The sequence below is a fragment of the Zingiber officinale genome, chromosome 8A (genome assembly GCF_018446385.1).
Source record: "Zingiber officinale cultivar Zhangliang chromosome 8A, Zo_v1.1, whole genome shotgun sequence".
Taxonomy (NCBI): domain Eukaryota; kingdom Viridiplantae; phylum Streptophyta; class Magnoliopsida; order Zingiberales; family Zingiberaceae; genus Zingiber; species Zingiber officinale.
The window spans coordinates 15864900-15879346 of NC_056000.1; the positions used below are offsets into that span (position 1 = coordinate 15864900).

Here is a 14447-nt window from a genome sequence, read left to right on the forward strand (position 1 = left end):
CAATGCCGATTTAGAAGTGACTGTCACTTTACTCATGGCGCCGTTGAATCTGTCTCACCTTGCGTCTATCATTTGTACCAGACCAAATGATATTGATGATATAACTCAACCCCTTTCCACTTACCTCATCAATTACCATACTTTACCTCTTCCATTTATTTTTTCTTCTTATAAATATATGCTCACATTCTCTTAGAATCAAAATCAATTTTTTTCAAACTAATCAAATTTTATAATAAAAATTGAATAAATTAAACTAATAAAATATCAATTAATTGAGTAGAAAATCTAAATAATCAATTTTTTAACAATATGGATATTGTGGAAGATTTACTTAAAGTTTTATATGTTCTTATAAATTTACAGATTAATTTTTTATTTTAATTTATTAAATTTAATTAAATAAAAAAAAATTAAATAAAAAAAATTAACCGATACTATTATTTTTTTATTTTAATTTATTAGGTTTAATTAAATTTTTCTCATGCATAGATGCTTTACTGACAATGAACAATGAATTAACTTTTTATTAAGTATTTTATTATCTCTCCATCTTTGCTGGGCCAATATAATTAGAAGTTCAACTCACACCTCTCATCTCTAAAATATAAAAAAGCAGGAGAAGGGTGAAGAGTATCCGAAACTAGCTGTCTCTCACCGGTGAAATGTACCGCCAATAGGCGTCACCTGCTCACCGGATTCCTGACGGAGATCTCGATTCCGGCGGCAGCCGTCGGGATCATATTCGCCATCGTCCAGTAGCTCTGGTCTCCCAGGTCAAGCTCACCCCCGATCAAGAACCGAGGAACGACGGCGTCTCCGAGGACTTCATCATGGAAAGGAACAACGATCGCAACGTCGTTGCGAAATGCAAAGCGATCCAGAGCGCCATATCCGAAGGTAAAAAGTTTCAATTTTTTTTTTCCCGTTTGGTTTTAGTTTGATGTGGCATTACCAGCCCTGTTTTTTTCCTACTGCATTCGCTTTTGGTAAAGATAGAGTTTCTTTTTGCCCCTTTTTTTTCTCTCCATAATTCTTTGTTTTTTTTAAAAAAGTCTTTTGCTGCTTTCTTGTGCAAATTCCTCTTTCTGTTTCTTCTCTTTCAATGAAAGACTTGCGAAATTTCGTGAGAAAAAACTTTTTTCTTTACCTTCCGTTGGGAATACTGCGGAAAACTTCATGATTCTTCATGGATCCGCCTGGTTACTTGCAAAAAGTGATTATGCTGCCTACGTTTTAAGATTTGCTCGCTTCAGGGATGTGTTGTTCATTGAATTAAGACAGACATGTCCCTTACGTTTGAGTATTTGCAGTTCTTTATCCGCTGAACTTCTTTCTTCTTTTTGAATTTGATGATAGCTTTACTTGATCTTCTTGTTGATGATTCTAACTGGGCATCGTTTAAAAGGCATATCAAATGAGGTAAAAATTATGGGAAGTAGAAGATTAATTATGGCAAAAATTATGATCAGTCAGAAGATTAATTAATTTGATGGTTTTAATGGCCTAACTTGCAACGATCAAAATTTTGAGTTCAACTTTGTGAGTGGTTTTTGTTTTTTGAAACTTGCAATGGCCTAAAAAATATTCATGTCATTTTTTGTTATAATATTTTTAAAATTAGTATAAATTATTTATTTTATTAACTTTAGATAATTATTTTTCACTATATGCTATTAGATATCCTAATTTTTTTTTTCATTTTTTTATTATTTTTTCTCTCAAAATATTTACTTTTCATTAATAAATTAAATAACATTTTTCATATTTAGATAATGTATTTTATTTTTTAAATTTAGATAAATATTATTTTTTTAAAAAAATTTAGATAATGAGTAAGATAGTTGATATAATTTTTTTAAAGTAAATTATAAAATTTATAATAAATCCTGTGTAAAAAAAAATTTGATATGGATAATCTAACGGAGCAAATCGAATATTGCCCCCAAATCGGCTCAATGCAGTCGACCGGATCACAATTAGTCGATTTAATCCGCTACTAGGCCGGATTTTTCTAATCTTCAACCGTGCGATGCTGATGCAACGGTAGTAGATATCAACCCAGTAGCGTGTTAATCTCGCTGAGGCTGACGGGAAGGTGCAGATCACAGACGGAATTCGTGCAAAACGAAGCCGGACTGCTAATTACTGCAGCCGACATGGCGTTGGTTCCTCGTCTCCTTTCTCGATCCCGACAGGTGCACCATTTTATCCCTTCTCTCGTTCTCGTTAACCATCACGATTGGCATTCCTCCGTCTCAAAAACCCTAATATGCATTCTTCGACATGATCTCCAGATCCGTTGGAAAGGGCAGATATCGTCCGATCTGGTAACAGTCGCAGTCTCCGATGTTTTCTCTGAGTTATTTTTTATTTTTAAAATCATTTATGTGGCTATGGGTTTTGGGCTTTGATCCTTCGACATCTCGAAACGCCAGTTACAAGCTATCTGCGAGCACATCTATACTATTTCTGACTAGTCCTTGATTTCGACTTTTCTAAAGTGTAGGATTGGGGTGGAAACAATAGCGATTAGGTACTCATTTGGATGCGATATTGTTGCAGATTGTCTCAGGAAGATCAATTTACGTACTTGGAAATTTAGTTTGAGGTTCTAGAATTTGAGTCTATACAGATTGATGTGTTAGTAAAACGGAGGGTGACAAAACTTCCAAACCGTAGTGTGATGTGACATTATCATCATTTTCTCCCTACTATTTGGCTTGGCTGCCTCCGTTGAGCTTTATGAAAGAGTGATATTGACTAATGTGACAGTAAAGACAATATCAGGATCCTTGTGCTGTGAAAAATGGCCTCATGGATCATGGCTTGGTCACGCCAGCAAATTTGGCTGCATACTGACGCTTCTCTTACGTGCCAAATGCCTATGGCTTTTATTACTTATATCTCGGAAGCAGGACAACTATAAATTGCATGTTAGTTTGTCAAGTCAGTTACTCCAAATGCATATGTTTAGAGTTGGAGTTACCAGCTCCAATAGTCTGTGTCAATAATTTTTCCAGTTTGGTGCTGGCTGCTTAGCTATCATTCTATATCAAGATACAAATTGCACAAGTTTTTACAAATTTTATAATTTTGTATGATTGTAGACTTGTAGTTAAAATTTTATTTTGCAGTTATATGCTGGTCAGATAATTTTGCAGCATGATCATCTTATGGCAGTTCGATCCTTTGCAAAAGAAGCTTCACCTTCTAATCTTCCACCCCTGAAAGGAGATGGTGAGATCCTTAGGTTGGGTTTTGGCTGATAAATATAAGTTTATTGTTTAAATCCATCTCGTAGCTCATTATATCAATTTCTTGTGTTTGAAGAAATATTGAAGAACATCTTTTATGAGGTCAAAAACAAATATGAAACTGCGTTCGGTGTCCTTCGTAAGGAAAAAATTACTATTGATCCTGATGATCTGGCCGCTGTTTCCCAATATGCAAAAGTCATAAAGACAATAAGGGAAAAGTAAGTTTCTTTTCCCTTTTGAAGTGCTATTGTGTATGTATTATACTTTTATCCTCCATCCATGCAAAGCCATGATATATTTTTTTTCTCTTGATTTTTGTTGTGCTTTATTCTGTAATCTGATCAGAAATCTAGAAGGTTTTTTTACGTGAGGCATTTCACAAGATTCTTAGATTTCAGATGCTTTTAAGGATTTTTTATTAGCTAATTTAATAGTTTGATTTCTAGAGTCTTCCTGGTCATTTCATATATGCGTTTCTTTTCGGTATACCAAGGAATCTTGTACATTTTATTGTAACTATTCTTACGCCAGTACAAATATTTTAGGATGCTGTGACTTGTGAACTCCTGCAGTGCAACCTCCAATATTCTAGCTATGCCAACAATCAGTACTAATTTGCAAGTACTGCAGGATGTGAGACTTGTGACAAATTTCTCTGTAGCTCACCTTGCTTCTTGGCTATGGTAACTGTCAGATATATGTCTCAATTAGGACAAATTTTCTATAAAAGCATGGCAGTGCTTTCTGTTGAATGGTAATTTGTTGCATCATTTCCTTCAACATGGAACCAACTAATTATACTTAAAAAACAACTTGAATGTTATAAATTGAAAGGTTTTAGTTAATTGCTCGGACTTTATAATATTTTTCTTGTATATGGAAAATGAGAATTAGGGATTCTATCTAAACTACCTTCAACACTTGGTTTTACATGTTCATTCTGTTGTAACCTATAAATCCATCTGAATTTGAGTCCTTCACAATGTAATGTTGCTGCATAAGATTTCTTGTATTTTGTTATTCTTGTGTTCATGATTTATTTGTTACCATATGTTCTTGCGTAATAACTTAACAATTTGTTATCCTGCAGAGCTGATCTACTATCAGAATCTCAGAAAATTAAATACATAATCGATCAACAGACACAAGACATTCCCGATGCTAGAACATACCTGTTGACGTTACAGGAGATAAGGATCAAGTATATAGTAGTTGTGGACCTCTCTCTCTCTCTCTCATTGCTAAAAAAAAAAGGCAGCTTGGTGCACAAAGCTCCCACCATGCGGGGTCCCCGGGAAGGATCTATTGTACACAGTCTTACCCTGCTTTTTGCAAGAGGTTGTTTCCAGGATTCAAACCCGTGACTTTTTGGTCACATGACAACAACTTTACCGTTGCGTCAGGCTCTCATTGCTAATAATATGATATTTGAAGGGGTGCCTCGATGCAATGGTAAAGTTGTTGCCGTGTGACCTAGAGGTCACGGATTCGAGTCTCAAAAGCAACCTCGTGTAAAGCAAGAAAACATTGCATACAATAGATCCTTCTCTTGGACCTCACATTGGTGGGAACTTTGTGCATCTAGCTGCCCTTTTAATAATATGATATTTATTTCATGTTTTAATCTTTATTTATATGTTTGGTTCTCATAATCATATTGGTATTAATGTTTGTACTTCTTATGTGTAGCAATTAAATCTAGAAATGCTTTTTATATAGGGAAATGTTGAGAATTTTTTTGTGCTTTTTTATCTCACAAGTTCCTGAGAAATTAAGTTTAACTTCAAAAACTATTGTTGAATAAGATAATTACTAACTAAATGAATTCAATATTGATGATGCATTAAGTACCATTTTAATCATTCAACTTTTATGTAAGATATATGTAGATTGCATTGCTTTAACAAACAATATATGGTGAGTGTTAAGTTTTACCCTGCAGTAGGTACTTGATATGATGAAATTGATACTGTGAGGGATAATTGCATAGCTAATTCTATTGATGGTTGCTGAAAATCTCTGTAATTAATAGTTCAAAAGGCATACTAACTGTTGCTTATATGCACTCTATTCTTTATACATCAAATTAATAGGAAATATATCCATTTTTATAGTCACCTATTCGGTATGGGAAAAACACCTCGAGCAACATTTATGTTTGCCAACAACAACTTATATTTTCTTATTTTGAAATTATTTTTTTCATGCTTATATTAGCAAATGGAGCATTGCTTTTAGATGAAAGGTTGGAACCAAGTTGATAACAAGATCTTTCTTTTCATGCTATTTTTGAATTTTGAAAGTACAGGACCAAAATTTGTGGTTTTTAAATATGATTAAAAATATATATATAAAGCTAAAAAATAAAGTATTAGATAACTTCATTACTAAGTAAACCTTTTTCCTTGTATGCTTCTATTCTGGATTGTATTGTAATCAAGATACAGAAACCCAGGAGAGGTAGCAGGAGAGTTGCTGTATGTTTGTTCTGACTATGCAATAGTTTATTGGTTGCACTGCTTCATTTTTATACATGTAATTGTTTGTAGAATGAAATTCTACTTTTATTTCATGTCACATCACTTCATTCTTACTACTATGATACTACAATTTGCTTTCGCAGGAATGGCCTTACAGATGATCTTGGTGCCGAGGCTTTGATGATGAAAGCTTTGGAGAAGGTTGAGAAAGAGATTAAAAAGTCACTTCTCAGATCTGACAAGAAGAACATGGCCCTTCTTTTGGCTGAGTTTGACAACATCAACAAAAAGTTGGTGGATATCTCTGTACCATTTTGATAATGGCTTTCGGTTTTTCTCGACAATTTTGTTTCTTGTTTCTGCATATCAACGATGTGCCTGTTTTTAATGGTTTCAAATTTGTTAATTTGACATGCCCTTGCAGTAAAAAATATCTACTCATTACTACCGACAGTATAGTTTGATACTGTCAAATTCTATCCTATCAAAAGAAAACTGCAGCATAGAGTTGCAAGCTTCCTTTGGCATTTAACTTGTCTTCTTATCATCATTGTGACTTGTGTAACGCCAAAGTTACATTTCTAATCTACCCATTGATCTAACTTTCAGATTAAATCTATTTACAAGCCGAAGATTGATAGTTTTCTGCATATATTGATAGGCAAAAACCAGTGTATTAACAATCTTGATTTCTTAAACGTGAATTAGGCTAGGGATTAGGAAGGAAGACCTTCCCAAGTATGAAGAACAGTTGGAACTTAAAATCGCCAAAGAGGATTTGGAAGGTCTGAAGAAGGATGCTCTGGAAGCAATGGAAATCCAGCTTAAGAGGTCTACCTTCTCTCTCACTGTAACTTAAATAAGACGAGCAATTCTTCTTGTCATGTTAGTTAGTCTTTTGGAATATTTTTAGAAATAGTTTTGTGCTTACTTGTCAAGTACTATAAAGTGAGTGAGGTAGTTGAATTAGTTTTTAATATGCACTGATGATAACTCGAAACTCTTTCAGGGAGGAATTCAAGGACGAGGAGATGGTTGATGTCAAATCGCTAGATATTAGAAACTTCTTATAAGATGGAGTTTCTAATATTATTTCCTAAATCCTGAAGTGGGCCTTCTTTTCTCTCTTAGTAATGTTTTAATCTGCTAGGGAACAATAATGTTCCGACATGCATTATTTGGACAATTCCTTATTTCATCCTAATAATACTAACCACATGAGTGAGCTTTGATTTCTTCGGTTGTTTTACAGTTCATATCGGTGAGAAAATAGGTTATCGAACTACCAGTTACCGGTCTTGGCACAATAAATCAGGCAACTATTTAGGAAAATTTATTGATTTATGAAATTGTGAGACTTTGCAGTATTAGAGTTAAAATTTGAGAAACAAGATTAATGACCATAAACTGTCCTTGTGGGAGGCCAAGAGGTTTGTTTACAAGGGAATTTTACCTGTTATAGGAAATAGTTTTTATTAATCAATCACTGCTGCTGTAATCAGGGACGATCTGCTCACCCATTTAACTATGCACACACGAGGATCGAAGGCAGTATAGTGTCTACGGAGCAGAAGAGCTGAAAATCATAGTTCAACATATATAATTCGCACAGATTATTGGAATATTGCTTTTCTTATGAATGGATAGTGTCTCTGAATCTTGCTCTCAAGCAAAGTACTTGCATGTAAAAAAAAAAATCACAATATTGAAACTCCTTTACTGAAGACTAAATTTTGACTCAAAGATTGATGAAGCAATTGCATAAACGTGAGATAATTATTTTGTATAAATTGTTTGAACCCATTCAAATAAGGGTAAAATGAAGCAATGAACGTTGATGGCCATTTATAATACACTTACAATAGTAATACTTAACCAAGTATATATCAATAATATAACTACTATTCTATTAGTATTTTAAGTTTGCATATAATTTCTTAAATTCTCTTTATTTCAAATTTATTTGTGTCCATTAAACCAATATAACATAAATAAATATTTTTTTTTTGAAAAAAATAAAAGATTAAGGTAAGCTTTGGAACGAAGAGTCTTGAGAGTTTGCTGGGCCATTCTTCCCGCGTGTCGCCTTCATCCCCATCCCAAAGAATACTTCGCGACGAAGTTTATCACCTATGTTCTCATCACAACCGCGCGAACATTCGTGCCGGACAATATCTTCCGTTCATCTACCATTTCTCGTGCCGCATCTGACGGTCTTGATGAATCCAACCCCGCAAGGGGCGATAAATATCACCGCCCGCGGTCGGAAAACCGCAATTGAACTGCCCCCTCTCCTTTTCTGTTCCTGGTAAGCAGGTAGGGTTCGATCTCCGGAGGGCGGTGGCAGTCATTGGATCTGGTCTAAAGGTGCGGTTTCTGAGGAACACCGAATCGCCATGTCGATGCTTGACGCTTTCTTCAACAAGGGTTCCAGAGCGGCGAAATGGTAAGAAACTCATCATACATCAACTTCCCGATTGGCTCTCGGTTTCTTGCTTCTTGCTTCTTGCTTCTTGTTTCTTGATTTGTATGATACCCCCCTCTTGATTCTTTGCGAACGCTGAGAAATTTTGTCGCAGAGGATTTCTAGATTCTCCATCTTCTTAGTGGCGGCATCTGGGTGGTATATAATCTTGTTTTTCTAGGAAAACTCTTTCTTTTTCGTGTGCTTTTATTTGTAAGATTATGAAAATGAAACTGGATCTTGTGGATGTGATTATAGAGAAACCAGAATCGAGCTTTTTGAGAACATAATGTGGTGGAAGGTCTTTTTGATCGAAGCTAATTCATGACTGATTATTATCCGTTTTATGACTCAGTAAAACTCTGTTGAAATTGGCGATTCCAAGAATAAAGTTGCTGCGGAATCGAAGAGAGATTCAACTGAAGCAGATGAGGAAGGATATTGCCAAGCTTCTTGAGAATGGTCAAGAAGCCACTGCTCGGATTCGGGTATGATTTGGGGAAAAAAAAAAATCTTCTTAGGTCTAAGAGACTGATAGCACTTGTCCAATGTTTGTTCGAGGTTCCATAGACTGAAAAACAAGTAAATCTTTTCTTGAAAGGTAGAGCACATAATCCGTGAGGAGAACATCATGGCGGCGCAGGAGATCCTTGAGCTGTTCTGCGAGCTAATCACTGTCCGGCTTCCAATAATAGAAACACAGAGGTACATTTTAGCGCTAATCACACTCTTGTGTGTACTATGATTCTATACATGTGCATGATATTTGATATTGAACATTTTCCTTCCAACGTCAAATCTCACTGTCACGCTCTAGTGTATGCCATGATTATATTCCTATTCTTGACATTTTGTTATTGAACATTTGCCTTCCAACAGCATGTCTCACAAGGGATTTTTGTTTGACATGTGTTTGAATTCCATAAACTGAAAGATTTTGTTCCTATTTTAGTGAACACTTATCTTCGTATGTTCCACACATGATGATATTCAGCTAGCTCTAAGAAACATGCGCCCTCATTTTTGCTACACATTAAAGTTTACCTCCTTTTTCAAAATATCTTTTAAGAGTTTTAAAATTGTGGAAATACTCCTTGGAGTTTTAAAACTCTTGTCATTTCATCTTTTGATCATTGACACTATTAATTTATCTAATAGAACAATGACATAGAGGGAATGCCATGTTTGTGTAGAATCACTTTTCTATCAAGTATTTGTTAACCGATAGCCATGAGATGACAACAACATTCATTGAATATTTGACATAGTTTTGACGCTGGCTGGCAACCTAACGCAACCCTTCTCCTTTATCCGGGCTTGGGACCGGCCATGACTGGTCGTCATGGGCAGAGATGACAAGAGTTTAAAAATTCTGCAAGGTATTTAAATGATTTGAAAGCTCTGGAGGGACATTTCTGAAAGAGGGTAAACTCAGGAGGGTTTCCTGTCTGTTTATCTCTTTTGCACTGGTTACAACAGCAAGATGAGGGTTACTATGGGGTCAAACCCTTGGTTTCTTTTATCCAATTGAAAACTACCCCTACAATGCAATTAGTGAAACCAAAAGCAATCCAATCTGTTTAAATTGCTACTATCAAACTATGCTTAGGGACAACAATATCTCTGCACATTAGTTCCTATATACGGCTTACCTGACAAAGCAACTGTGTAAATTATTAAAACTTTTGATATCTCTTTTCCCATAACATTTTCTCTAACTAAAGAAATTGTCATTCAACCATGCTGCCTTCAGATATAACCCAAAACATCGTTCTCATCTTAGATTTCAATTTCAGACATGGGCGGGTCTAGGAATTAAAGATGGGCTGGGCTATACTAATCCCAATTTAACTGAGTCTCTTAAGGACATTGTAGAAGTGGTCCAAGTTCATTTCGCATGCGCACATTACTATCTTGCCTTTTCCCATATTTCACTAAATTTTAAATTTTTATAAATGATTTTTTTCATTATTTATGAAATTATTAAGTTAATTTACCAATAATGATATCTAATTCGTAGATATTGAAAAATTTGGGGGTCTTGACGGAAGACTTGGCCGCTAACATTGTTTTTAGAGAGCGTGTTGCCGACATTGAGGTAGAGTTAGTCGGTTCACAAGCACGCGTGCTTGGGCATCTCGCTGAAGATCTTAATCCACAACTGCTCGCCTTCGGCGTTGATGTAAGGGTATGTCAGAGTGGAGGACACGTCGATTCAGTCATGGTAGTTGCGGCCGAGGGCGGCCATGTCGACGACTATGCCTCTGGGGGCGAGGATTTGACCACAGAGAGAGTGGTCGTGGCCGTGATCGACAATCAAGAAAGGGCATAGGGACGAGCGAGGTGAAGGAGGGAGGCAATCGTCGAGGAAGGACGAGTATAGGACGACGGCGGGAGGAGTGGGGGGAGTGAGGCGGCCAAAATCAGAGGAGAATTGGAGTTCATAGCCGGAGTTGGCTACTAAGGAAATAGCAAATAAAAAAAGTGGCAGCATGTTTCAAGTTGCAAGTTTCATCTAAATGGATAGAAAAAAGAAGTTGATTTGTATTTACAATTACAATAAAATGGAAAACAAACTAATTAAATAAATATATAATTGAATTAAAAATAAAATTATAGGGTGTAAGAAATATTTTGTCAAAGTTACGGATAGGGATGACAATTTCACCCGAACCCGATGGGTAATCCAACATCCGACCCGAATGGAGGAGGATATGGAGGGAATTTTTATACCCGATTATAGTAAATGGGTATTCGGATATGGGGATTTTCAGGTATGAGTATGGAGGCGGATATGGTAAAATCCTATCCATACACTACCCGATATATGTGTATATATATATATATATATATATATATATATATATATATAAGCCTCATTTTTTATTGGGAAAAAAAAACTTTAGCCCTCTTTTTGCCTTGGAAAAAAAGACTTAGTTTGCCTCTTTATCCAGTCATCAACACGTATCTCATCTTCTTTTTCACGAGAAATGTTCACCCAATCGAAGCAGCGCGAGACAAGGAAGAGCAGACAAGTACATTGAAATAATTTTTAAAAAAATGAGAATGGTAGGGAGTAATAGGATGATGGGTAGGATATGAATACCTGAACCTCTAACGGGTATGGGGATGAGTATGAAAGTTAAACACCCGATGGGTATGGAGATGAGTATGAAAGTTAAACACCCGATGGGTATGAGGACGGGGATGAGTATGGGGATAGATATAATAAATGAGGATGGGTAAGGAGGATATGAAATTCTACCTAAATCCTACCCGTTTCCATCTCTAGATACGGAGGACAAAGGGCAGAGATACAATAAATTTATGTGACCACATCTTGAGAACTTCTTGGTAAATTAAAATATTTTGAATTAACGAAAAAAATTGAAAAAACAGGCACAACACATGCTTTTTTTCCCCTTCACTTGGTAGTTACTTGTGTGGTTGGGGAATTCATTGATTGGTCTTATTTTTTTTTCTCCGTGACTTGGTACTTAAGAGGGCTGGCTATAGCCCAGCACAGCTCATGAAGAGCTCCGTCTCTGATTTCAAATGTTGATTGTGGCATCTACTATTTACAACACCAACTTCTAATAATTGTTACTCCTATGTCATCAAAACTTTTTGATGATATCAGCTTATTTTACCACTTGGATCCAAATCGAAACACCAGTATCCATGCTAATCTACACTAGTCTCCGGATTTAATTACACAAACTATGCTTTCATCACCCTTCCTTTCTTTTTGAAAGAAAAAAAGAATATACCTGATATATAGGAGACATATATATGTGTTTATTTATACTTTAATTATCCTACTTTTATCACATGAATAACGCCTTCATCACGTTTGCCTTTCTATTTCAATTATTTATCTAAATTCTATCCTTTATATACAGTTTGTTATTCTGAACACAGTTTCCCTCATCCAATATGATTAGTTTGTATTAATCTCCTTGAGTGTTCTCTGGTATTGTTATTTGGATTTTAGAGAAGTTTAATGTCATTATTCTTAAAAAGCTTAAAAGAATCCTTAATTTTACTTTGCAAAAAAATGTTTAGTATACCTTTTTGTTATATGTTTCTGAAGGATTCAAACTAAAAGCAGGAACTGTTTGTCTGTTAGTCAAATCCAATATTTGTTTAAAATACTGTCCAAAATTTTCCAATTATTTGTTTACTCCTTGTCCCTTTATGAACATTGAATTATGTAATGTGCCAATTTTTAGAGAATGCCCATTAGACTTGAAAGAAGCAATCTCCAGCGTCTGCTTTGCGGCACCAAGATCTGCAGATTTGCCGGAACTTCTGCAAGTGCAAATGTTTTTCACTGCCAAATATGGCAAGGAATTTGTCACTGCAGCAACTGAACTGTTGCCAGATTGTGGAGTTAATCGTCAGGTAATGCTTACAGAGAAACATTATATGTTGATTCTGCTGGAGCAAAATCTTCTTGGGGTAAACTGGAAAAAGAGTACACTTAGCAGCGTCCATCTTGATGTTTCGTACAGATAATTGAACTGCTGTCAATTCGTGCTCCCTCAGTGGAATCAAAACTCAAATTGTTAAAGGAAATAGCTGAAGAACACGAGGTAGATTGGGATCCTTCTGCCACTGAAACTGAGTTCTTAAAGCCACACGAGGATTTATTGGTAAGATAAGGCTATTGCATTTTGAAATTACATAAACTTGAGGAACTAATATTTATCTTCTCATCAGAATGGACCACCTCAGTTCATGAATGGTTCTTCTCTGCCTCTTCCACCACAGAAACATATTGCATTATCTTCTGTTACTGTGAATGAGGCTATCAAATCGGATTCAGATGAAGAATTTGATTTATTGGGTCTTCCCGAAGTACCAAAGGATTCAGTTCGAGCAGCATTTGATGGTCCATTGACCACGGAGAATGATCCTGACCTACAATCTTACGCACATGATATTGACATCAATAAACATGAGCTTAACAAGTCCATTCCAAAAGAGGATTTTCCATTTGCTCCACCTATGGAACATGCAGTCAATAGTGATCCATCCGATGCATCCCTAGAGAATCTTCATCTTGAAAATAGAAAGTTCATTCCATTTGTTACTCCTCCCTCATTTCCTTCTTTTGTGGAATCCTCAAAGCAAAATGATCGTGCAACCCAGCCAGTACCATCATCTGCGGATTTGTCATCAAAGCAAAGTGAGCCTGATCTTTCTATTCCACCATTGCCTTCATTTCAAGAGCATCTGGATCTAAATGAGAAAGCATCGTCTACGAAGCAGAGTGACCCAATTTCTTCTGCTTCACTTTCTGCAAATAAGATGGAGTTACAATCCTCCCTCCTGTGGAACAAAAGCGAGATAAGGGCCGACTTACAGGATGTCTTAGTAGCTGCACAGTCAGCTGCTGAAACAGCTGAGCGTGCGGCAGTAGCTGCTCGTGCAGCTGCAAATCTTGCTCAGGTAAAAATTAGTGAACTTGTCGCCAAGAGCAGCAGTGAAACATCAGAGAGCAGTCTAAATGAGCTTCCTGAAGCTAAATTCCAACAATATTCTTTTGGACGCAATGACACTATTGCAGCTTATGATGAGGAAGGGAAAATTGAATCACCGACTATTCATTCTGGTGAAACCCTACTATCTTCGCATGTGCCACAGCGCTTGCCTTCGCTAGAGGACGATCCATACTTCTCATACCCCAACTTATTCTCATCTAAAGATGCTGATGTCAAGTCAGTTCATGATTTGTCCAACCATACTTAAGGTTAATCCAAGGTTTGTTGATCTGCAACTCCTATGTATCATGCTGGTACTATTTGGCATCTTTCATTTGTGATGCTGTGACGAAATGTTCATGTCATGTCTCCTATGTTGCATTTTGTGCACAAGAAATAAAGTTATGCAATGTATTGCAATTAGTGTGTTAGTATGTGAGCTTTTCTCGGTATAGTAGCAAGAAATAAAGTTATTCAATGTATTGCAATAAGTGTGTTACTGTTTGAGCTTTTCTTAGTATAGTTGCAAGAAATAAAGTTATGCTATGTAAATATATTGTTTCACTGGTGTTGCTTTGAAAGAGTCTTCCTATTTTGATGATGCAGTCCGAATCTATAGTTGATGCTGAAGTATATCAGTTGGATGCAGTTGAATATTTGTTTGATCCCTCAGTCAAAAGGGTTTTTTTTCCCCTCTGTCAAAGGGTTGCTTGCCCCCGTGAAAGGGTGTTTTGAATGTTTTTTGCTCTTTTTTATC

At 36.0% G+C, this 14447-nt stretch overlaps 2 protein-coding genes across 4 annotated transcripts; both read left to right on the forward strand.

The window, feature by feature from the left end:
* The first annotated feature begins 607 nt into the window (after nucleotides 1-607).
* Nucleotides 608-6975, forward strand: LOC122012716 (probable ATP synthase 24 kDa subunit, mitochondrial). 3 transcript variants are annotated; one of them, XM_042569343.1, is made up of 8 exons: nucleotides 1880-2198; nucleotides 2298-2330; nucleotides 3138-3240; nucleotides 3334-3478; nucleotides 4351-4461; nucleotides 5884-6030; nucleotides 6449-6571; nucleotides 6750-6975. In XM_042569343.1, exons 1-8 carry the CDS (start codon nucleotides 2160-2162, stop codon nucleotides 6811-6813), a joined length of 765 nt encoding a protein of 254 aa, XP_042425277.1. In that variant the 5' UTR covers nucleotides 1880-2159; the 3' UTR covers nucleotides 6814-6975. The 3 variants fall into 3 exon arrangements, with proteins under 3 accessions (XP_042425279.1, XP_042425278.1, XP_042425277.1); XM_042569345.1 differs by lacking the exons at nucleotides 1880-2198; nucleotides 2298-2330 and adding an exon at nucleotides 608-900; XM_042569344.1 differs by lacking the exon at nucleotides 2298-2330 and having other exon boundaries at nucleotides 1876-2198.
* A 1020-nt stretch (nucleotides 6976-7995) lies between these two features.
* On the forward strand, nucleotides 7996-14271 carry LOC122012717 (IST1 homolog). The gene is made up of 6 exons (XM_042569346.1): nucleotides 7996-8186; nucleotides 8560-8692; nucleotides 8806-8909; nucleotides 12437-12608; nucleotides 12719-12859; nucleotides 12927-14271. The coding sequence occupies exons 1-6, from the start codon at nucleotides 8137-8139 to the stop codon at nucleotides 13956-13958; spliced, it is 1632 nt and encodes a 543-aa protein (XP_042425280.1). The 5' UTR covers nucleotides 7996-8136; the 3' UTR covers nucleotides 13959-14271.
* Nucleotides 14272-14447: the final 176 nt, after the last annotated feature.